This window comes from Dendrobates tinctorius, unplaced genomic scaffold, assembly GCF_039654945.1.
Source record: "Dendrobates tinctorius isolate UK_male_01 unplaced genomic scaffold, ASM3965494v1 ptg000016l, whole genome shotgun sequence".
NCBI classification, from domain to species: domain Eukaryota; kingdom Metazoa; phylum Chordata; class Amphibia; order Anura; family Dendrobatidae; genus Dendrobates; species Dendrobates tinctorius.
In genome coordinates, this window is record NW_027361684.1 from 57605272 (window position 1) to 57628749 (window position 23478).

The 23478-nt window shown below is 43.6% G+C and overlaps 1 protein-coding gene across 1 annotated transcript in view; it reads left to right on the forward strand.

The window, feature by feature from the left end:
• Positions 1–23478, forward strand: part of PDK3 (pyruvate dehydrogenase kinase 3) — a 72004-nt gene that overhangs the window by 16431 nt on the left and 32095 nt on the right. The window contains exon 2 of the mRNA XM_073565900.1: positions 23241–23382. Within this exon, the coding sequence (XP_073422001.1) occupies positions 23241–23382 (142 nt within the window). The remainder of the gene's footprint in view (positions 1–23240; positions 23383–23478) is intronic.

Here is a 23478-nt window from a genome sequence, read left to right on the forward strand (position 1 = left end):
AACAAAATGTGTTATTTGTTTTTCATTTTTACAGCTTAACGTTATAAACCTCTGTGAAGCATATGTGGGTTCTAGGTGCTCACCAGACATCTATATACATTCCTTGAGGGTCTAGTTTCCAAATTGGGGTCAATTGTGGGGATTCTACTGTTTAGGCACATCAGGGGCTCTCCAAACGCAACATGGCGTTAGCTAATGATTCAAGCAAATTTTGTGTTCAAAAGTCAAATGGCGCTCATTCTCTTCCGAGCCCTGCCATACGCCCAAACAGTAATTTTCATCCACATATTGGATGTCGGCGTACTGAGGAGCAATTGCACAACAAATTGAACTCTGCATTTTCTCCTGTTACCATCGTGAAAATATAAAAAATTTGATCTACATCCAAATTTATGTGAAAAAGATACCGTATTTTGCGGATTATAAGACGCATTGGATTATAAGACGCACCCCAAATTTTGAGGGGAAAAATAGGAAAAAAAAAACTATTTTTAATAAAATGGTGGTGCCTCTTATAATTCATGCGTCTTATTGCTTACCGGGGTGGTAGCTGTGATGAAACGGGGTACCAGGGTAGCTGCTGGAGGAGGCAAGAGTGGTGAGTTGCTGCAGGTCGCAGGCTGGGATGACGCGATGTTCCAATGTGCAGAACACCGGGAAAATTTTTCATAAATAAGTGTTAATCATAGCAAACTCATTTTACCACTATCATAAAGTCCAACATGTCAAGTAAAAACTTTCTCAGAATCACTGGGATCCGTTGATGCTTTCAAGAGTTATTACCACATTGTCACATAAAGTGACAGTGGTCAGACTCAGATTTAAAAAATTTGGCCTGGTCATGAAGGTCAAAATTAGTTTAGTCACTAAAGGGTTGAATTGTTCCCCATTCTGTAACAAATATGCTTATATATCAGGGGTGTGTGTTATGGAGGCAGGGATAGTGAAGATTTGGATTGATCGAAGCATTCTTTTTTTCATTATTTATCCCCCTAATGGGGGATCTACAGGTCATAACATTAACAGGTACACATCTTCTCCATGCACTGTGGTGGTTTACTCATTATTAGTGATCAATGCCATAGCAATCAAGGTCATTCTTAAGTGTTGTCTTACTTTTTCTTACAGTAAACTGTGTCCTTGATAAATCATGTTTTCCAGTTTTTATGACTTGCATGATCTCTTCAAAGATAATAGCATGGACAGTCTTTTCTTTCTTCGCAGTAGCTTCAATCTTGTTTTGTACAGGAAACCTTCAGCCAGCTTGTTCAGAACAGCTAGTCACTGATTTATGATCAAGGGCGATTGCAAAGTTACTGTTCCGAGCTCGAAACCTTGATGTGAAACTGAAGACAGGCTAATCCAATAAGAAAGGTAGTTGGATTCGTTACTAGTCCTGGTAATCAGCATAGCCGAAACTCCTAGGTGCTTTCTCTTAGTATCTATTTTTTTTCCCATGTCTTTAGCAAGGAAAGGGATTTTTGTGTTTGGTTTCCGCACTACTGAATGAACTGAGACGTACAGTACATTCCGGTAGATGAGTTGAAAAGGTAGTGGTTTTCTCAACACGTTTCGCAGTACAAAATGACTTCTTCCTCAGGATTGACCACATGTACGTGATTTCTCCTACAATTCCTTTGAGTTTTCATGTCTTTAGAAGTTCTTATGTTCTCATAATATAACCAGGCTTTTGTATTGATTCATCTGTTTTCGGATGGTTTGTTCATTGTGCTTTTTCACTTTTTTTCTCCACCGAAATAAGGCTCATGTTCCATCAATTGAGAGTTTGTAACTGGATTCAAAGAAAAATAAGGGCAGACATTGTCACCTTTGTTAAACCAGTAGTATAAATTACCTGCAAAACACAATCATTCTAACTCATTAGTCAGTTTACTTTGATAAATGTGCTAACACTGCACCGTTCCATAGAGAGTAGCTCCTATTATGTGTTTGGTCTGCTTACTGGACAAGAACTAATATGGGCTGAGTGCAAGGACTTGTGTTTGTATAACTTTTTCATTGCTTTTGCTACATTTAGCGAGTAGTTTTCATTTTCTTGTCTCATGTGTAAATGTTTAGTTAGCTACAAGATTAGCTCCTGTGCCATGGTACAACAGCCCAGGGCAACTGAACCTATCCAAGTTTACACTAATTAGTATTTGCTTCTAACAAATCTGAATGATTGTGGTAGACTGCACTAAAAGTGGCCACACACCTCAGAGAAAAGTAGATGGTGATAGAACATGGGGGCACAAGACCCATTAGCTATCCCCAAAAAGAACATCATGGTATATATAAATAAACAACACAAGACACTTCTTAATGGTAAAAACAATGGCCGAGGTGCTTTATTATGAGATTACATAAATAGTAAATGTGTCATGATCCATGCTGGATCATGACAGATAAAATGCACTAGTAACCTTTTTTTTCACTGTTGGTGATAGCGTCTTTTTGGGATTCCAACTACGGTGAAGGGAGCAGCTGGCTGAAGGTTGAAGCCACTGCAGAAACCTGGTGAAGTTTAGCAGCTTGCTTGAAGATTGGAGCCACTGCTGAAACTGGTGTTGAACTCTAGCTGCCCGGTGTCCGCAGCAGAGTGAGATGGTGAAGGTGGCAGCTGGCTCTGAGGGGTCGAGCCACTGCGAAAAGTTAATCTAGTGATGCACTCTGCTGCCTGGTGCTGCAGCTGAGCAAGATAAGTCTTTTTGTGTTTCCCTGTTTGTATTTTTCCCTGGTGTATAATAGTACAGCGGTGGGGCCAGTGCCTACATCACCCAGCTCCCTGGCAAGGGATAGGTGTAGGGTGTGCTAGGGTGACAGGTATCCGGATTGGCGACAGGTGAGGAGCCTGTATAGGGAAAGTTAGGAGTGTGAGGGACACTGACTCAGGGGAGTGCAGGAGGTCTCCACGTCCCCGTTCCCTATCGCAGGGCCCTCCGTTGTAACTGTTTCCCCTTTCCCCGTGTCTTACTGTTTCAGTTACCGGCCTGCGGGTCGCGTCACACAGGACAGTTACACATGCCTTGTCTTGTTGTTTTAGTACCGGCCTGCGGGCTGTGTCACACAGGACGGGTCCACGTGACAAAATGTTAATAAAGTAATAAACCATAAATAAATTAATTTAATAAGAATAAGTTAATATTTTCTTAACTTCAAGCAACAATCGACCCAACCTAAAGGGGCGATTTTACCCAAAGGAGACTTTACTCCAACAAGAACAATCCACCTGATACCATCAGGCGACTATTCTCACTAATATTGCACCTCGACGAATCCATAAAGATCAATGACATCAACAAGGGAGGGAGGGCAAGTGTCAGTTTCTCCACCACTGGAATGAGGCAGCTGACTGAAAAAACTGTTTACCGTATATAGTTCACTTTCCCGCCCTTTTTCAACTGACCAATCTCCCTTGGTCACACAGGCTAGAAGAAACCATTCACAACCATTATCCTTGTTCCTGAAATACATTACTCGGACAAACACAAATATAAAGAAGTTATTAACAGTCCTGAGAATTATAATAACACCATCTTTATGTTAATAATATACTCCAAAAATCCCCTAATTAGATATATACGTTTAACCAAATTTATTACAAGAACAACAAATTAAATGAGGGAAGGAAGGACCTGTGCCCCCATGTCCACCCCCTGCTAGCGCTAATGGGGTTTCCCAATTGTTAAACGAACGATCATTTCGCCAAAGCAGCTATTAACAACTTCATCCATATTGACTGGTACAGTTGCTCATACTGGCCATATATGCTTAAAGTAGCAGGTGATTGGTGTTCCTTGGCTCTTGGACCACTCTTCTGATAATTCTTTTCACTCCTCTGTCTCAAATCTTGTGGGGAGCACCTGGTTGTGGCCGGTTTATGATGAAATTGTTTTTTCCACTTCTAGATTAAGTCCCCAGCAGTGCTCACTGGAGCCCTCAGTAGTTTATACATTTTTCTGCAACCAATGCATCAGTATGTTTTGGAACAAAAAGGTTGTGAAGGTCTTGAGACAGCTCACTGGTTTTACCCATCATGAGATGTTTCTTGTGTGGCACCTTGGAATTGAGACCACTTTTTATAGGCCATTGGTTGACCCAGCTGATATTATTTTTCACTAAGTGGCAGGATTGCTTTCTAGTTACTGATAGATTTCATCTGGTGTCATGACTTTCCGCGGCTTTTTTGCACCTCTAAGGCTAGTTTCACACTAGCGTTACCGGGCGAAGTTCACGGCCGCCGCTAAAGTCCGCCCTGGCCGCGCCCTCTCCGGTCAGCTCCTCCTCTGATTGCATGACACTGCATGCGATCATCGTACCCTATATTTAGCGTTGGGTACGCTGGTCGTGCGCTGGCATGATTTTGCCGGCGCATCCGCCATTTTGGCGCTACGCCGGGCGCACAAAAATGCAACAAGGTGCGTTTGGCGCACGTCGGCGCAGCGCCAAAAGGGCGCAAGCGCCGGCAAAAGCATGCCAGCGTACCCAGCGCTAAATATAGTGTACGCTGATCGCATGCAGCGTCTCATGCGATCAGAGGAGGAGCTGACCGGAGGGGGCACAGCCGGGGGCGGAGCTTAGCGGCGGCCATGCGCTGCGCCCAGTAATGCTAGTGTGAAACTAGCCTTACTTCATGTGTTCAATACTTTTTCCCTGTGTCATTTCTCATTATTACATTTAACTTATTTTATGGACACCTATGGTTTGATTTCTTTGCCTGTGTTGGTTGGACAGGTGGTTGACGACATCTGGTGGGAATTTCATGTGAATGGCACCTTTAGAAATATATTTACTCTTGAAAATTGGTGACATGTTCAATACTTATTTCATCTGCTCTGTATATAAATCAGCCAATATAAGGCCTCTGTCAGACATCAGTTTTTGTTTTGCGTTTTGCACTTTGTACTATACCTGACAGTCTACATTTCACAATAGTAATTAGCTTTTTGTAGAATTGATCATAGCAGATTTAGTAGACTCTCCCACCACTCTTTTATCAGTAGGTCTGAAACCCGCAGTGTACCATAGTTACCAGCGCGCTGGTGCAGGGGGCAGGTAACCAAGGTAAACAGCGGGTTTCTAAGTGCCGCGCGGCGCTTAGAAACCCGCTGTTTGCCTTGGATACGAGCTCCCTGCACCAGTGCGCTGGTATCTAAGGTACACAGCGACGCGCTTGTCGTCGCTGGTGCTGATCGCTGGTGAGATCTGCCTGTTTGGCAGGTCACCAGCGATCATGTAGCGACACACCAGCGATCCTGACAAGTTCATATCGTTGTCGGGATCGCTGGTGAGTCGCTATGTGTGACGGGGCCCTTAAAGATGCACCAGTGATCCCGACAACAATACGACCTTGTCAGGAGCGCTGGGAGCTGCGAGCATGCAGGTTTCTAAGGTACACATCGGGTAACTAAGTGACGCGCGCCGCTTAGTAACCCGATATTTACCTTAGATACCAGCTCCCAGCGCCTGCTTAGAGCGCTGGGAGTCTCGCTAATCGTTGCGCGCTGGCCAGCTGGAGAGCAACGATCAAAAAAATGGCCCAGGACGATCAGCGATACCTGGCGGGGGGCCGGTCGCTGATCCCTGTCACACACAGCGATCTCGCTGGCGAGATCACTGTGGCATCACAAAATCAGCAATCTCACTAGCGAGTGCATGTGCAAGGTCGGACATTACCATGAGAGATGGATTCCCTGTGGTGCCTCTGTGCTGGATGCGCTTCTACAGGAAAACACATTGTTAAATACCGTGTCCAATAAAGCGCCAATGTACAGAGTCTGTCCTCCATTTTCCATCTGTTTCATGCGAATCCCCAAAGACTTTAATTACCACGTCTGATCCGCCAAATGTATGAGAACAGATCAAGCTCTGACTCGCACAGACCGGGAGACACGGACCTGTCTGTAAAATGGATGTGTATGGATCAATGAAAGTCTATGGGACTGTGTGGTGGTCAAGAAAAAAATGCACGTCTGACCGAATCCTACAATCTATGACTTTTCAAATGGTTATCTCCATATAAAATCAGAAGCATATGGAGGTGCATTAATAACTCGGCGGTTGTATGGCGCGCTATTGGGGCCATGTGCTTTTATTGGCACACTATTTCATTTTAGCTTCATTAATCTTTTTGGAATTGGTAAAACAAATGAGATATTTCTGTCTCTGCATCTGTGATGAGAGGTAAAATCGAGAGAATAAACGCTCATATTGCAGAGATGGGGTAATAAAACCTTCTCTAGACATTATTATTTTACAATATTCCTAGGTAAAGCAGATAAACTACATGAAGTACTTAATGTAAGTCAATTGAAATGCATTTGAAAATGTTAGTGTAGTAAATAAGTAATCTCCCCAGGGCGCCATAGAGAATACATGCTTTAATCATAAAATGTATCCATGTATTTATAGATTGGCTGACAATTGACATCCTAGCAGCCTAATTGATTCTTATCTGCAGACCAATTGTGTTCCTGCTCCTGTGCCCGTACAAATTGCTAGTCGCGGCGTGGAGTGAGGTGGCCGGCGCTCATTACTAGTCCAGATAAGCTGACAGCATGAAAAGTGTAGATTGTATACCTCCTGACCTCTGCAGAAGGGCGTCCAACATACTGATCGCTGGGCAGACGTGCGTCGGTGCAAATAAATTACGCTCTCTAACAGAATAGAAATCAGGTAAATGGTCTTTGCTCCTATTGAACATGTGATTGGTTGGGTCAAATATATATTTTTCAGATACTTAAGTGGCCACATAATAAGCTGAAATAATTGTGCTGCTCCGAAAGAACGTTAGAAAAAAAGCAAATCATGGCAGCGGCTATTTATCTGTAAATTAAATCCACCACACAGTGAGTGAAATGGTGCTTTCCTATAATCAACACGTTATCCACCACCCAGAAACAGCTCGATGTATTCTTGTAAATCCCTTTTGTATGGTTGTAATTATAGAGCTTCTTTGAAGAGTTTGGGATTTTTTTTTTAATAATATTTGACTTTTTTTTTTTTATTGTTGCAAGACAGATCTCGGCCTTTGTCACTAAGGGGCTCGGCGGTTATGGGAGTTTTACATTCAAGAGTTAATGGGGCTGATATGTGCAATGCGTTGCTATTGTATATCAGCTAGTGAAGTTGAATATCTTGAATAAAGTATGGTCTTAGGCTACTTTCAGACTTGCGTTATGAGGCGCAGGGCCGCCGCTAAGCTCCGCCTTCGGCCGCGCCTCCTCCGGTCGGCTCCTATGGGCGCATGACGCTGCATGCGACCGGCGTACCCTATATTTAGCATTGGGTACGCTGGCCGTGCGCTGGTTTGCTTTTGCCAATGTGTTGCATTTTTGTGCGCTCGGCGCATGCGCTGGCAAAAGCAGGCCAGCGTCATGCGCCCATAGGAGGAGCTGACCGGAGGAGGCACGGCCAGGGGCGGAGCTTAGCGGCGGCCCTGCGCTGTGCCTCATAACAGAAGTCTGAAAGTAGCCTTATTTAGTAAATCGGTGCAGAGAAGAAAGCCATCCAATTGAACAAAATTTTGTGACACACCTGTGGTGTCAATATGATCACTGCACCCTAAGATGAATTTATTGAGCGGTTTAGTTTGTAAAATGGGGTCACTTATGGGAAATTCTGCTGTTTTTTTTTTTTTCTAATTAAAATTTTTACAGCTCTACGTTATAAGCTTCTGTGAAACACCTGTGGATTCAAGGTGCTCAATGCACATCTAAATAAGTTCCCTAAGGAGTCCAAAATGGTGTCACTTGTCGGGGGCTCTCCAAACGCGATATGGTGTCCGCTAATGATTGCAGCAAATTTAACATTAAAAAAATCAAATTGTGCTCCTTCTCTTCCGATCCTTGACATGTACCAAAACAGTAGTTTTCCCCTACATACAGGTATCTGTGTGCTCAGGAGAAATTGCACAACATATTTTGGGGTCCATTTTTTCTGTTTTGGGTCTAAAGTAAAAATTTTTGTGAAAAATTAAATGTGTTTTTTTCCCACACATGCCTTTAATTACTGTGAAGCACTTGAAGGGTTGATAAACTTCTTGAATGTTGTTTTAAACGTCTTTAGTGGTGCAGTTTTTAGAATGGTGTCACTTTTGTGTATTTTCTGTCAGAGAGACCACTCAAAGTCACTTCCAATGTGATGTGGTCCTTTAAAGAAAAAATGGTTTTGTAAATCTTGTTGGAAAATTGAGAGATCTCAGGTCAACTTTTTAACCCTTTTCCACATTTTTTTTAAATATATTATAGTATTATGACACATATACGTCTGAATTGGTTCACAAAATTTTTTCACTAAGGACTATGATATTTAGGCCGGAGTCACACTGGCGAGGAATACGGGAGAGTGAGAGGCGCAAAAAAGCACGCATTAGACACGGACAAATGATTTTCTATGGGGTCACTCGCACCAGGCGTATATTTCTCCTCAGTATCCTACGCTCCGTGCCACTCGCAGCATGCTGCGATTGTCAGGGTACTACGCCCGTAGTACGCCAATGCAAGTCTATGGGTGCGCAAAAAATACGGATTACACACGGACCACACATGTGACTTGCGAGAAATACGCACCAGGTGTCTTTTAGAAACCCTGTCATAGGGTTCCATTATATGTCCATTTTGCAAGCCTGCGAGAAAATCTCGCCATACAGATTACATACGGATGCTGACATGCGCAAAATACGCGACCACACCTTGATTACGGATGACATACGGAGCACTATTTAGGGGTCTGTCATCCGTATTACGCATGTAAAATACTGACCGTATTTTGCGCAGGTTAGTGTGACTCCAGCCTTAAAGTCACTATAGCACGTTTATTTTCCAGATAATTAGAGATGGGAGAACACCTGGATGTTCTGGTCCTGTGGGTTCGGCCGAACAGTTACAAAAATTTCTGTTTCTGGTACCAGAACAGTACCCGGACCCCATTCACTTGAATAGGGGGCCCAAACATCCAGTGTTTGCTGCGCTGTTATGTGCATGACAGCGCAGCAAACACCGCTTGTGACCAGCGGGGAAATCATCCCCGCCAGTCACAGAGCCGCAGTTCCCACGCTGTCAAAGGACACTGAGAGCGCTCAGCTGTGATCGGAAAAGTTTACCTCCGGTCACTGGTGTCAGCTGATGGGACTACTGATCCCATCATCCAACACCTGCTGCCGCTAATTACAGTAAGAGCAGGAGCGGCGGATGGGAGTATTCATCAGCCACTCCTGCGCTGTAAATAAATAATTTAAAAAAAAAAAAAACGCATGGGTTCCCCTATATTTTTGCTAACCAGCCAGACAAAACTCACAGCTGGGGGCTACAGCCCTCAGCTGTCAGCTTCAGCAAGGCTAGTTATCAAGAATAGAGGGGTCCCCATGCAGTTTTTTTAAATTATTTAAATAAATTTTAAAAAATGGAGGGGGTCCACCCTTTTTTGACAATCAGCCTTGCTAACGCTCACAGCTGGGTGCTGGTATTCTCAGGCTGGTAAGGGGCCATGGATATTGGCCCCCCAACTTAGAAGTAGCAGCCCGCAGGTGTCCAGAAAAGGCACATCTATTAGATGCACCAATTCTGGCGCTTTGCTTGGCTCTTTCCACTTGCCCTGTAGCGGTGGCAAGTGGGGTTCATATTTGTGGGGTTGATGTCACCTTTGTATTGTCAGGTGACATCAAGCCCATAGCTTAGTAATGGAGAGGCATCTAATGTATAAGGCTATGTGCACATGTTGCGGAATTCCCGCGATAACTTCTGCGGGAATTCCGGAATTCCATTCCACGGGAAAATCGCATTTTAAATTCCGGCGATTTTCCCGCGGAAAAACTAGCGATTTGTAAGCGTAATTAGCTTGCAGAATGGTAGCGTTTTCCAAGAGATGTATAGCATCGCTTGGAGAACTGATTGACAGGTGACCATAGTGTTTGACTAGTGTGACCAACTTTTTACTATTGAGGCCGACTATGCAGCATCAGTAGTAAAAAAGATCTAATGTTAAAAATAATAAAAGAAAAAATCGGGTTATATTCACCTTCCGGCGTGCCGCGCAGCCTTCCCGAGCCTCAGCGATGCTCCCGTTCCCAGTAATGCCTTGCGAGACTTTTGATGACGTCGCAGTCTCGCTATACTGTAGCAATCTTGCGAGGAATAGGGACCGCTACAGTATCGTGAGACCGCGACATCATGAAAGGTCTTGCAAGGCATTACTGGGAACGGGAGCATCGCTGAGGTCCGGGAAGGCTGTGCTGGACGCCGGAATGTGAATATAACCCGATTTTTTTTTTTTTTTTTTTTTTTTTTTATACAGGGATATGGTACCCAGAGCCCGGAGGACAGTCTCCTCTTCTCTGGACCGTGGGTACCATCCACAAATGTTCTGCTTACTTTTCACATGGTGGGCATACCCACATGCGGAAAGTAGGCAGAACAATGCATTCCTATGTGGGCGGAATCCCCGCGATTCCGCAAAATTAATGAGTTTGCTGCGTATTTTTCCGCGATGTGATTCCGCCGCGGGAAAATCCGCAGCATTAGCACAGCATTGCGGAATCCCATAGGAATGCATGGGATGCTGTTTTTTTGCATTTTCGCAAAAACGCGCGTTAGAAACCGCCGCGAAAACGCAAAAAAAACGCGATGTGTGAACGCAGCCTAAGGCACCTATCCATTACTAATCCTACATTTGTATGGAAAATAAAGACACAGCCAGAATAAAGTCCTTTATTTGATATAAGACTAAACACAGTTTTCCACTTTTTTTAAATGCCTAATTCCAGCCAAGCCCTCGTTCTCTTGTAATAAAAATAAAAAAAATATATACCATACCTGTCTGTCGTTCTGTCCCACGCCGTAATCCATGTCTGGGGGATAAACAGTTTTCAACCTGGACGGTGCCAGGATGTGTCCGTCCAGGCTGAGAACCACTGGTGACTGAACTGCTGTGAGCGCAGCCTCAGAGATCGGTGGTGACATCATAGAGGTTATGTCCGGTCACTGAGGCTCCATTCCCAGCCGGGCTGAACTGTGGTGATCTCGGTGACATCCCCTCTTGCACCATGAGCGTACTATAGGATTAGTATTGGATAGGTGTCTTATAGATGCCTCTATTACTAAGCAGTGGGCTTGATGTCACCTGACAATACAAAGGTGATCAACCCCACAAATATGAACCTCACTTGCCACCACTACAGGGCAAGTGAGAAGAGTCGGGCAAAGTGCCAGAATTGGCGCATCTAATAGATGTGCCTTTTTTGGGCAGCTGTGGGCTGCTGTTTTTAGGCTGAGGGGCAATATCCATGGCCCCTTACCAGCCTGAGAATAACAGCCCCCAGCTGTGAGCTTTAGGAAGGCTGGTTGTCAAAAATGGGGGGGACCCCACGCCGAATTTTAAAATTATTTATTTAAATAATTTTTTTAAAAAAGCGTGGGGACCCCTCTCTTCTTGATATCTAGCCTTGCTGAAGCTAAGAGCTGAGGGTTGCAGCCCCCAGCTGTGAGTTTTGTCTGGCTGGTTAGCAAAAATACAGGGGAACTCGCGCCGTTTTTTTTTTTTTAAATTATTTATTTACAGTGAATACTCCCATCCGCCACTCCTACTCTCACTGTAATTAGCGGTAGCAGGTGTTGGATGATGGGAGCTGTAGTTCCATCAGCTGACACCAGTGACTGGAGATAAACTTTATACCTCCAATCACAGCTGAGCGCTCACGCTTTTGACAGAGTGGGAACCGCATCTCTTGACCGGCGGGGATGATTTCACCGCCGATCAGAATCGCTGTTTGCCACACTGCCATGCACATGACAGCGTGACAAACACCCGGTGTTCTGGCAGCCGAACCTGAACAGTAACACGGACTTCTTGGTGAAGTCCGTGTTCGGTGTCCGTGCCCGAACAGTAGGTCTTTGGTACAGACACCGAACTTTACTGGCTGTCACTCCACTTTGCAATGCCATGCTCTGTGGACAGCGCTTGATTGGAGCCAATTTCATCCTACAATAGGACAATGACCCAAAGCACACCTCCAAATTATGCAAGAACTATTTAGGGAAGAAGCAGGCAGCTGGTATTCTATCTGTAATGGAGTGGCCAGCGCAGTCACCAGATCTAAACGCTATTGAACTGCTGTGGGAGCAGCTTGACTGTATGGGACGCAAGAAGTGCCCATCAAGCCAAACCAACTTGTGGGAGCGACTTCTGGAAGCATGGGGTGAAATTTCTCCAGATTACCTCAGCAAATTAACTGCTAGAATGCCAAAGGTCTGCAATGCTGTAATTGCTGCAAAGGGAGCATTCTTTGACGAAAGCAAAGTTTGAAGGAAAAAATTATTTCAAATAAAAATCTTTTTTTTGAACCTTGTCAATGTCTGGACTAGATTTTAAATTCATTTGGCAACTCATTTGATTAATAAAAGTATGAGCTTTCATGGAAAACACAAAATTGTTTGGGTGACCCCAAACTTTTGAACGGTTATGTATGTATGTATATATCACCCATTCCCCGGGCGCTCTGCCTTTGCTCTCTCCAATGCACTAGAAAAAGGCGCCATCCCCTGGATGCAGATAGCGGCGGCTGCTGCCGAGGACAAGGTGTGGCCCGTAGGCCACTGTTTTCAGCCCCTCAGCCGGATGTGGCCAGCGGGACGCACTTTGCGCAGGTCTGGTCTAGAGTAATAAGACTACATGCTCAGCTCCTTGTTGTGGTGTGGCTTGCAAAGCTGGTAAGGCTGGCTTAACACATTTAATTTTATTCCCATTTATCCATACACAGACGTGTTTGTCCATCCACATCTTGTTGGCTTTTCTTCTAGCTTCCTAGTTGTGAAACATTCATCCTTTTGGATTTTGTTCTACAACAAGCCGTTGGTGACAGAGAACTGATTGTGGATTAATGATTGGCTGAAGTTCAGATCAGGTCATTTGCGTTGGCAGAGAATTGGGAAGTCTGCATTGCTTCTGGATATTGTTCTGCCCCCAATACAGTAGAGTATCAGACAGCTCGCCAAGCAGATAGTAACTGTCTAAGGAAATCGTGATTGGGAATATACTCACATAATGTAGAATAATACAATGCACACCTTCAGATGTGAAAGTTAATAGAGCTGAAAGAGATGACCCACCTTTGGTGAAGATTTATACCAGGTTGCAAAAATGTTAAAAAGTTTTAGTTTAATTGGCCCTGGACTTTCAAACAACTTGATCTAATTTGCTATACCGGCCGACCCCAGGTTATGAACTAGGTAGGATTGTTTGTAAGCTGAATTTGTGCGTAAGTTGGAACAGATCTGGCAAAAAAAAACAAACCCTAAAACTTAATACTCCTCGGCGTCGCTCATTGCTGACCTCTTCAGGTACCTGCTGTCCAGTCCTCTTCTTTACACCATCGCATTCTGCATCTTCAGCCTCTTCATGCCTTGACTCGGCCAAAAGTCGTTGCCCATTATTGATGTTGTGATGTGGATGGAACGATGGGTAGCAGGTCCTCTTCTTTACGCCATCGCATTCTGCATCTTCAGCCTCTTCATGCCTGGACTCGGCCAGAAGTCTTGGCCCAGTAGTGATGTTGTGATGTTACAACACAGTGTCCTTTGATGCCTGGACATGACCAGAAGTCTTGGCCTATACTGAAAAAGCCAGAAATGTCAAAAGAAGTGGATGGAATGGCTGGTAGCAGGGCGGCTAGAGAAGTGAGCGCTTAGGTGAATTCCAGTAACTAGGAGATGTTTGTGAGTCAGATGATGGTAAGTCTGGGACTGCCTGTATGGTGATAAATGGACAATCTGCTTATAACTTTATTTAAAAAAATATGTTGCCTTTTCCAGGAAAATCAGAATAAAGTGCCAACCAAGGTGTCTCCATGTCTAACTTGCTGTCTATTGCCAGTTGTCAAGTGTAATCCATCTCTAGCAGTAGAGATGCTGTGACATTATGGGAAGTGCGGAGATGGGTCTTTATCTTTCTGCACTTGATCTCCTGTCTGCTGTCACATTGCGTACAGGTACAACAGGGAGATGAGCTTTTAGTTCAGGCAGGTCATTGGACAATGGTGCAAGAGATTTGAGACATTTACCGGACGTATTAGGCTGTAATGGGAAAAAAAACAGTTTTAACTTGTTGTGTGATGGTGAGAGCAGCAAGTCCATGCGTTGTATTCTTGTTTTGGATCCAAATCTCATGTACAATGATTTTTTTTATAATGGGACCAAATTTTATTCTTATAAATGCGCCGTCTGTTGCTGCATAGATGGCCGCCTGTCCCTTCCATTCTGTCTGCCCTACGTATGACCTAAATAGTTGTATATTTAGCCACTATATTCTATTTAAAGCTGGAATTGCCCTTTCTGCTTAAATGACGTCACAATGATCTCTGAGTGATCGTTACTAGGATGTGGATCCCATTATTTCCTGTAGATCAGGAAATCTAGACTCTGGAGAGCAGGCAGCTGATATGTGCTGTGATGGATGCCCTTTAGAGATCCTGCGTAATGTCCCAAGTGTATTTCCAGCAGTCAGCCAAGAAAATTGCGTCTGCAAGCCAACTCCTTAACATCTGAGAGGCTATGAATAGATTAGAGCCTCCGCCGATATGGCAGAAAGTGTTAAATGTCAGAAAGTTTTGTGAGGCCGTAAAGCCGCAAACAGTTAATTCTTCCAGATCTGGTACTTGTGTCTGGCCCAGAATGTAGCTTCTATCTTCACTTACAAGATGGGTTTAGCCCATTTCTATCATGTAACTAATTTTCGCACAATGCAAAAGGTGGTCACTGTATACTGAGAGTTTCTTCTTATGTGCTGATTTGCTTCCATCTGCTTGGTCCAAGTAGCTGAAAAAAGCAAATTCCATGGTATGCCAGAAATGCGCACAAGATGGCAGAAATAGCAGATGGAAGGCATTGTGGGCCCAATGCATTATTTGTAATTTATTGAAGTCCCTTTGCAGCATGTCAGTTTGATCCAGTGTTCGAATCGCACTCAGCCATGCAAGTTATTGAATGTGTGGAAAACATCGAACTCCACTCTGATGAAATCTGAGTGCATTCCGCTTTCCACAGACTTACACTGGAGAAATTAGAGAATTTTTTTTTCTCCATCTTCTCATCCAATAGAATTGGAGCACACTGATCAGAATTGATCAGTGTCATTTGCATAATCGGTATAATTCTCTCGGCTGACAGAATCTGCCCTAGTTACCCTAGTGATGTATAGGTCTGTAGACTCAAAGCAATATACAATTTTTAGTTACCGTATATACTCGTGTATAAGCTGACCCCCCCCTAATTTTGCCACAAAAAACTGGGAAAACTTATTGACTCGCGTATAAGCCTAGGGTGGAAAATGCAGCAGCTACTGGTAAATTTCAAAAATAAAAATAGATACCAATAAAAGTAAAATTATTTGAGACATCTGTAGGTTAAATGTTTTTGAATATCCATATTGAATCAGGAGCCCCATATAATGCTCCATACAGTTCATGATGGGCCCCATAAGATGCTCCATACAAAATACGCTTCATATGCTGCTCCTTAAAAGCTTATGGCCCCATAAAATGCCCCATATGCTGCCCCATATGCTGCTCCATAAAAGGTTATGGCCCCATAAAATGCTCCATAAAGGTTATGGCCCCCATAAGATGCTCCATAGATTATGCCCCCATAAGATGCTCCATAGATTTTGCCCCCATAAGATGCTCCGTAGATTATGCCCCCATATGCTGCTGCTGCAAATAAAAAAATGACATACTCACCTTTCGTCGCTGGGGGACAGGTGCCGGTGTCACCGCTGGCTCAGGACCCCGGCACCTGAGATATTCACTTGTCCTTGTTCCAACGCTGCTCGCCGCTGTCTGCCGGGTCCTCTGTCAGTGACTGTTCAGGCAGAGGGCGCAGCGCGCACTAACCACGTCATCGCGCCCTCTGTTCTGTTGCCTGAACGTCACTGACAGAGGACCCGGCAGACAGCGGCGAGCAGCGTTGGAACGGGGACAGGTGAATACTGCATATACTTACCCCCTCCTGGCGCGGTGTCTGCAGCCCCCCGCTTCTCCCACCGTCTCCCTTCCGTCTCCCCTGCCAGGGGGGGTATATATGATCTGACACCCCCGCTCCCCCTCCCCCGCCAACCCCCTGGCATATATGACTCGCGTATAAGCCGAGAGGGGGACTTTCAGCCCAAAAAATGGGCTGAAAATCTCGGCTTATACGCGAGTATATATGGTATCTCAATTTGCAGGTTTTTTTTTATTTAAATAGGAGAGATAAAAATTTAATTAAAAATTTACATAGCCTTTATGTTTTTGCCTAAGTCATTAAATATTCTTCACATAGATAGCACCTGCATGGGGTCAGCCATGATCCCATGTCCAAGGATCAAGGTGATGAACCCTTTCTATTTGGTTGGACCCCAATAGTTCATGTCTGAGGAGAGAATTAGGGTAAGTGCGCACGTTGCGGATTTTTCCGCTCGGATTTGGCAAAATCCGCAGGTAAATCAGCAGGTCAAAAGACCTGCATTTTATCTGTGGATTAGCCTGCGGTTTGACACCTGTACAGTGGAGCAGGTGTAAAACCGCTGCAGATTCTGCACAAAGAAGTGACATGCTGCGGATTTGAAACCGCAGCAAATACGCGCGGAAAAATCCGCAGCATGCGCACTGCGGTTTTCATTTTCCATAGAAAATAAAGGTACTGTACAACGCAGCAGAAACTGCTGCGGATCCGCAGGGCCAAATCCCCTGCAGATCCGCAGCGTGTGCACATACCCTTATACGCTCGGCTACCTCCTAACCTAATGCACCTGTCGCAATCCTATATTATATATTACATCGTGACATTACAATGTGTTTGTGTGGTAGAAATGAAGACATGGCATTTTTTGTCTTGTGGGGATCGAGTTGCTGAGGGTTGGCAATTCATTTATAAATGGCTCCTGATAAGTGTTCTGCTTCATAAACCTGTTGGACATTACATTGTAGTTCTTTTGAAGGGTAAACATTTGATGAAACCTTTTTTGTAAAAGGTTTGTAGCCTCGATATAAGAATAACCTTTTCCAGAATAGTGAAAAAATGGACCAAAAATAGAAGAGAACTCATTGATTAGAGAGGTTTATAAAATGATTGTAATGGTGCCATTTCAGCAGCCATGTTAATTAAGTGTCCATTGTAGATAGCAATTTTTGTGGGGGTGAAGTAAGGAAAAGTCTGTACTCACAATTCAATGAAATAAAAATTGTAAAAGCTTTTAAGAAATTGCAGGTCATGAAGAACTGTGCTTCCGTTTACTGCTGTAGAACATCTAATATCAGGTGGTATTACCAATATAATGGAAGAGAAGTGGTAGTCCTGGTCCATGTAGGAAGGCGCTAGCGCACTGATCCTAAAGGACTGGTCACTTCAATCTGATGACCCGTAGTTGCGCTCCAGGATACAGCTTGCAATATGATGGGTATGGTGCCAAAAATATATGAAGAGTTCAGTTAGGCCTGAGCATACATGTGTGTTAATGTGTCGGACGGAGCTCCTCTTCAGCCATAACAAAGCTTTCAGCATGATGGCATCCAGCAAATTGATTTTTCTTTACCCTGATATCTGCCTTCAGTAAAAAGTCTGGCTATCCTAATCGGACAGAGACACTGATTCCAGTGGTGTGTCACTTACTGGTCTGCTTGCTGCCATTGGGATAAAATCACTGTTTTATCTGCTGCACAACTATCAGTTCTCTGAATGCTGAGCTTTGTATAGCCCCGCCCCCACCACTGATTGGGCAGAAAGTTGCCAATCAGTGGTAGGGGGCGGGTCTATACAGAACAAATGAATATGTAGGACTATGTGGCAGCAGGTTTACTAGTCCTTTATTGATAAAACAGTGATTTTATAAAAAAAAATAATAATAATAATAATAAACAGCCTAGTAAGTGGCACGCCACTGGAATCAGAGTCTCTGTTTCTTCATTATTCTTCTATAAGATTAAGCGACAAAAACCACCTGATGACTGACTTCCTAATCGTTGCCCGCATCTTAACCCATTTTGAGTGGCCTCAGTGAGGTGGAAAAAAATAAAGATAAAACCCAACTATTGCTATAGAATAAATAACTTATGTTAAAGGCCTCCGTGCTGCAAACAGTGAATGGCTGATCAGGCAAAACCAGTCACCATTATCAATGGGTGTGCGCATCTAGAGATCTCAGCTGATGTTCTGGTCCAAGAACATAAAGACCACTTGATGTTAATTTCACACTCGCACCTGAGGACCAACACAGGCGGCAGTTCTTCAGACTCCAAAAAGCCAGTAGATGGATCACCACACCACTAACTTTTCAGTCTTAAAACAGCAAACAATAAGGAGGTATCCTGCAATGGTGAAGACTAGTGGGCAAAACGTTCCTCTGCAAAAGGGATTTTATTCTACTAAAACAAAAACTGCATATAAAACCAGTCTCCAGATCACCTGCCGGCTCGGAGTTTCACCTCTGCAGCATGTCCCCTATATACACTAAAGGAGGATATGTCTTGGTCTTTTTTGTTTTAAGATGAATAGGGAGGAGTGGTTTGGTGATCCATCTTTTGGCCATGTGGATTTTAAAGAGGTGCTATCATTGCTCATATGCAAGTGTGAAATAACAAGATCAAGTATTCTTAGACCGGAAAATCGGCTAAGCCTCTTTCACACATCAGTTTTTTGCTATCAGTCACAATCTGTCGTTTTGTGGAAAAAAAAAAATGGATCCAGCAAATGATTGTGCTGGATCTGTTTTTTTCTCATAGACTTGTATTAGCGACGGATTGTGACGGTTGGCCACACGTTTCATCCATCGGAAAATCTTTGTCCGTCGGCTGGAGACAACAGACAAAGTAAAAATTTTTGTGTACGTCGAAAAGTCGGACAGCGCCGGATCCAGCGCCGTCCGTCGTTGGCTATAATGAAGGCCTATTGACACAGGATCCGTCGCTGTCCGTCAAAAAACAGAATCCAGCGATGGATTCTGTCTTTTAAAACTGAGCATGCCTGGAATATTTTTTTTTTCCTTTAATTTAACCCCATTTTCCATTCTGGCACAGAAAAAATTCTCTCTCTCTCTCTCGTTCTCTCTCCCTCTCGAATCCTGTATCCTGTTGCTTTAAATTCCTCGACGGATCCATCAAAAAAACGGATCCGGTGCATCAGTTTTTTGCACTCTTCACAGGATCCGTTTTTTTCACACTTTGATCGATTGTGACTGATGGCAAAAAACTGATGTGTGAAAGATGCCTAAGCTCTCTACTTGCGCTCCTGAATAAAAAAAAAGAAATACTCGCCTTTTGGTCTGGCAGCGCTACTATGTACTCCAACATCCGGTGATGGGGGAAAGGTGTGATCACGCAACTGATGCAACCGATGAGTCACTGGTGCAGCCAAAGAGCGACTGCTGATCAGCTTCAGCTATCACATTTTGTCCAGATGGAGGAACTTGTTAATTTTGGTGGGACCAGCTGACCATCCTATGTGTATGGGTCTTTCCACCCCACCCAGACAGATGATTTCAGGGAGGGGAGATAAAGATCAAGCATGTAGAATTTGTTTTGTTTTTGTGTGATCTCTCTCCCAAGTATATTTGTGCATAGGAGGTGGGGAGAGATGGCTGCCAGCCGAACAAGCATTCATTGGACCGCTATCTAATGCTGTATACACACCATTTATTTTGCTGATTGCAGATAATTTACAAAGTTATAAACAATAATATTCTAATAATGAAGAACCATCGTGGAATTATGCGATATAAATAAAACAACCTCAACATAGCCATTTCTTTAATTGCCAAATGATACTTTAATGTTGAAAATTTAGGGCTTTTTTTTTACAATTTCCAAAACATGAATGTGGCGCCCCCAGGAGTATGGCCGCCACAGTGGCTTTGCCTTCCTCCAGGGGAGGGTAATGCCAGGCTTGGAGGCAATGATGGGTCTCTCTCGCAGTCAATCTATGCATACAACACAGTTCCACTCCAGGCCAGCAGGGGGAACTCTGAACCGGAATTAAGGGGAGGAGTGCTCTCTGAGGGCCAAGAGGATGTGGTGGTTAGTCATTTAGTCTGCAGAGGGTGAAGTGTGCAGACGTGTGGAATGAGCGCTGAGATAGAGCTGATAGGAAAAGCTCCTCTCTGGAGAGAGCGCATGAACTGGAGCCTGGTCTCCACGGTTGTACGGATACTAACGGTCCTGCAACAGACACCAGAGGAGTAGGAGGCTGTAAATGCCCTACTCCCATCTAAGACTTGAGGGCACAACAGCAGCTTGGATAGTGAGCCAGGACTTAGGAGAGAGGAGTCCTCGAGAGAGGCTACAGCTGTCTGCCGTGCAAGTGAGGTGCTTGAGAACATCTGACACGATGAACTTCAGTGTAACTCGGTACTGGAGATCCCGCAAACAAGCGCTAGTAAGGAGACTGCACAACCCATCTGCTGAGAGAGAATCCCTGAATTGCTTCCAGGCTAGCCTGCTCCAATACCATCTGTAATCAGGACCCTGGACTGCAGTTACCAAGTAAAGGTACAGAAATTGCACCCTGCTGTGTCTTGTCTGCTTCCTACCTTTCCGGCACCACTACATCCCCGTGCCGACCACATCTACACTGCCCTGGGACTATAGCTTCACCTGTGGGGAGCTTTTACATCTTTGCTGCACCATACCATCAGTCCCAGCAGATCTGCATGCAGCGTCGGCTTAACACCTCCCTTGCCGAGCACCACAGGTGGCGTCACGAACTATTCATCTAACTACATTCCACCATTCACATCTTCCCATTACTTGGGCGCCCAGGGCCAGGGTCCGGATCACCGCTGCTGTGACACATCCCACTGATACCGGCTCGGTACCGAGTACCCCACAGCCCTGGGAGGGTGACCCATGGATACCCATAGCGAACATGAGGAGATACAGATAAACTTACTTAAAGAGGTTGTCCACTACTAGGACAACCTCTTCTTGATCAAAATATTTGGCACCGATAAATACCGTAATAAAGCCTATACTCGCCACCTATGCTGGTGCCATTCCTGTGGTATCGGCACTCACTCTCCCCGGACCTCTCGTGCGGTCTCGGACAAATCGAACATGAAGAGGAAGATTAGACTGCAGCTGATCCTTGGCTTCCTCTTCATGTTCAATTTGTCCGAAGGCGCTGATTGGGTGCTGGTGTCACAACACCCCCGGGGAGAGCGTGTGCTGACACTGTGGGAATGGCGCCGGCAAGAGAAGTGAGTATAGGCTTTGTTATTATATCAGGGCTAAATGGGCAGTATGAGAAGTTGTCCAAGCTGTGGACAACTTCTTTAAATGTTTGTCCTTTTAAAACATATCCATAAGGCAGCAGAACATAGACTTTAGTTGCTCGCAGTGGAAAATATATCACATATTTGAGTGATAGAAAAAAAGAGTAAAACAAAAAATACAAGATCTGACCCTTAGCTTGGCCTCCTGAATGCGTTACATTCTGCACTGAGTATTCTTAGCATGTTGTATAATAAACCTATGATTATTATCAAAAGAAAAGTGGGTTTTGCCAACCTAGAGGAAATCCAGCCAGAAAGACTTGTTGAAGTAAATACTTAGCCTGCGAGATTTCGTTCAATAGCCCACCGTAATGTCAGCTAATTAATCTAATGTTGTAAGCAGTGGGCATTCAATAATGTAAGTGAATGTGGGGGAGTCGGTGTTTATATTCCGGACAGGGCAGCTATTAAAAGAGGCTCATTGTGTAAGAACATTCACATAAGGGAGATAAATTCTGGTTATTTTTGTTAATAACTGAAAATGTTTTTCTTGTTTTTTTTATTTTTTCTTGAAACCATATTTTTTCCCCAAATTATTGTTTTTTCATGATAATTAACGTACAGTAATTTATGTATTTTCACCTTGCTCTTTCTGGAATTTTTAAAAAATCCAATTTCACATTCAAAATGGCAATTTGTAAAGTGTCAGACATTTGTTTCCTCGGAGTGATGGGTTTTAATATCATGGGAATTATTACCTGGTGTTTCTTGTACATGCATTGTATCCAGCTTGGAAATGCTGTGCCTTCTATGGGCTGCATGGCATGGAGTACAAGAAGCTCAGTGGATTGATTGATATATAGGTTTATGGGAAAGGATTCCAGCATAAACTAGGATTTATTTCTCTGAATCTCTGACCTTTACGACCTGACAGAGCTGTATGGCAGCTTGTTTTTTGGGTGCAAGATGACGTTTTCAGCTATCCCTTTTAATTTACATTTTACCTTTTGATCACGTTTTACTCCCCCCCCCCCCCCCCCCCATCCTTTTTTTTTTTCCTTCTTGTGGTGTGATGAAAAAAATGTTCAGTTTGATTTTTCTCTTTATAGGTATATTTTTGAGTAAAATGTAAATAGTTCTTTTAGTCTACAAACTTCTGCAACATGCCTCCGAATTTCCAAGGAATACATTTTTTTGGGTTTTTCTTTTTTGAAATGTAGAAATGGTCAAAATTAAAAAAAAAAAATAAAACAGTGCTTTCAGACCTCAAATTATGTAAAGAAAACAAGTTCATAATCATTTATAAACAACAATACTAAAGTTTTAACGCAGGAAGAGTTCAGATATCAATATTTTGTAGAATAACCTGGATTTTTAAAAACAGGTTTCATGCGTCTTGCCATGCTTTCCATCAGTCATTCACACTGCTTCTGGCGCAAAAATTTAAGCAGTTCTTTGTTTGATGGCTTGTAACTATCCATCATCCTCTTGATTACATTCCAGAGGTTTTCAGGGGGGTTCAGGTCTGGAGAATGGGCTGCCCATGACAGATATCTGATTTTGTGGTCTCTTAATTTTTGTCAGAGTTATAATATATATACGGTATATTCAAATCCTTACTCATTCTGGGCTTAGGTATCCGGAATGACCGGATCCATATATATATATATATATATATAATATATATATTTATCTATCTATATGTAGATAATATATTATATATTTTGTGGATCCGGTCATTCAGGATACCTAAGCCCAGAATGAGTAAGGATTTTAATCAATAGTTCACATGTTATATTCAATCATTCCCCACAATCCTATAAATCATTCCGTTCAGCTTTCCCCGCTCTGTAACTTGCTGCCCGCAGATCACATAGCATGTCCAATGTGATGAGTTCCTTGCTAGAGTATCCCCTCCCCCATTATCATCAGAAACATAATCTAAACGTAACCTAATCTGCATATACCAGGAACACTTACCAAAATGAGTAATGCTCTTGATTACATTACAGGACGCAACAATGCCTGTGAGAAAACGTCGTACCTCTTTTTGCGGAAAGAACTACCAGTTCGGCTTGCAAACACACTTAAGGAAGTTAACTTGCTGCCTGAAAACTTGCTCCAGAGGCCATCGGTGAAATTAGTACGGTCCTGGTAAGTTACCTTTTGAGATTCCTTTGAAATTAATTTGTGATTTCTAGAAGTTCATTGTCAGTGGGGGATCCAACTGCTGGGACAACTGTGGTCAGC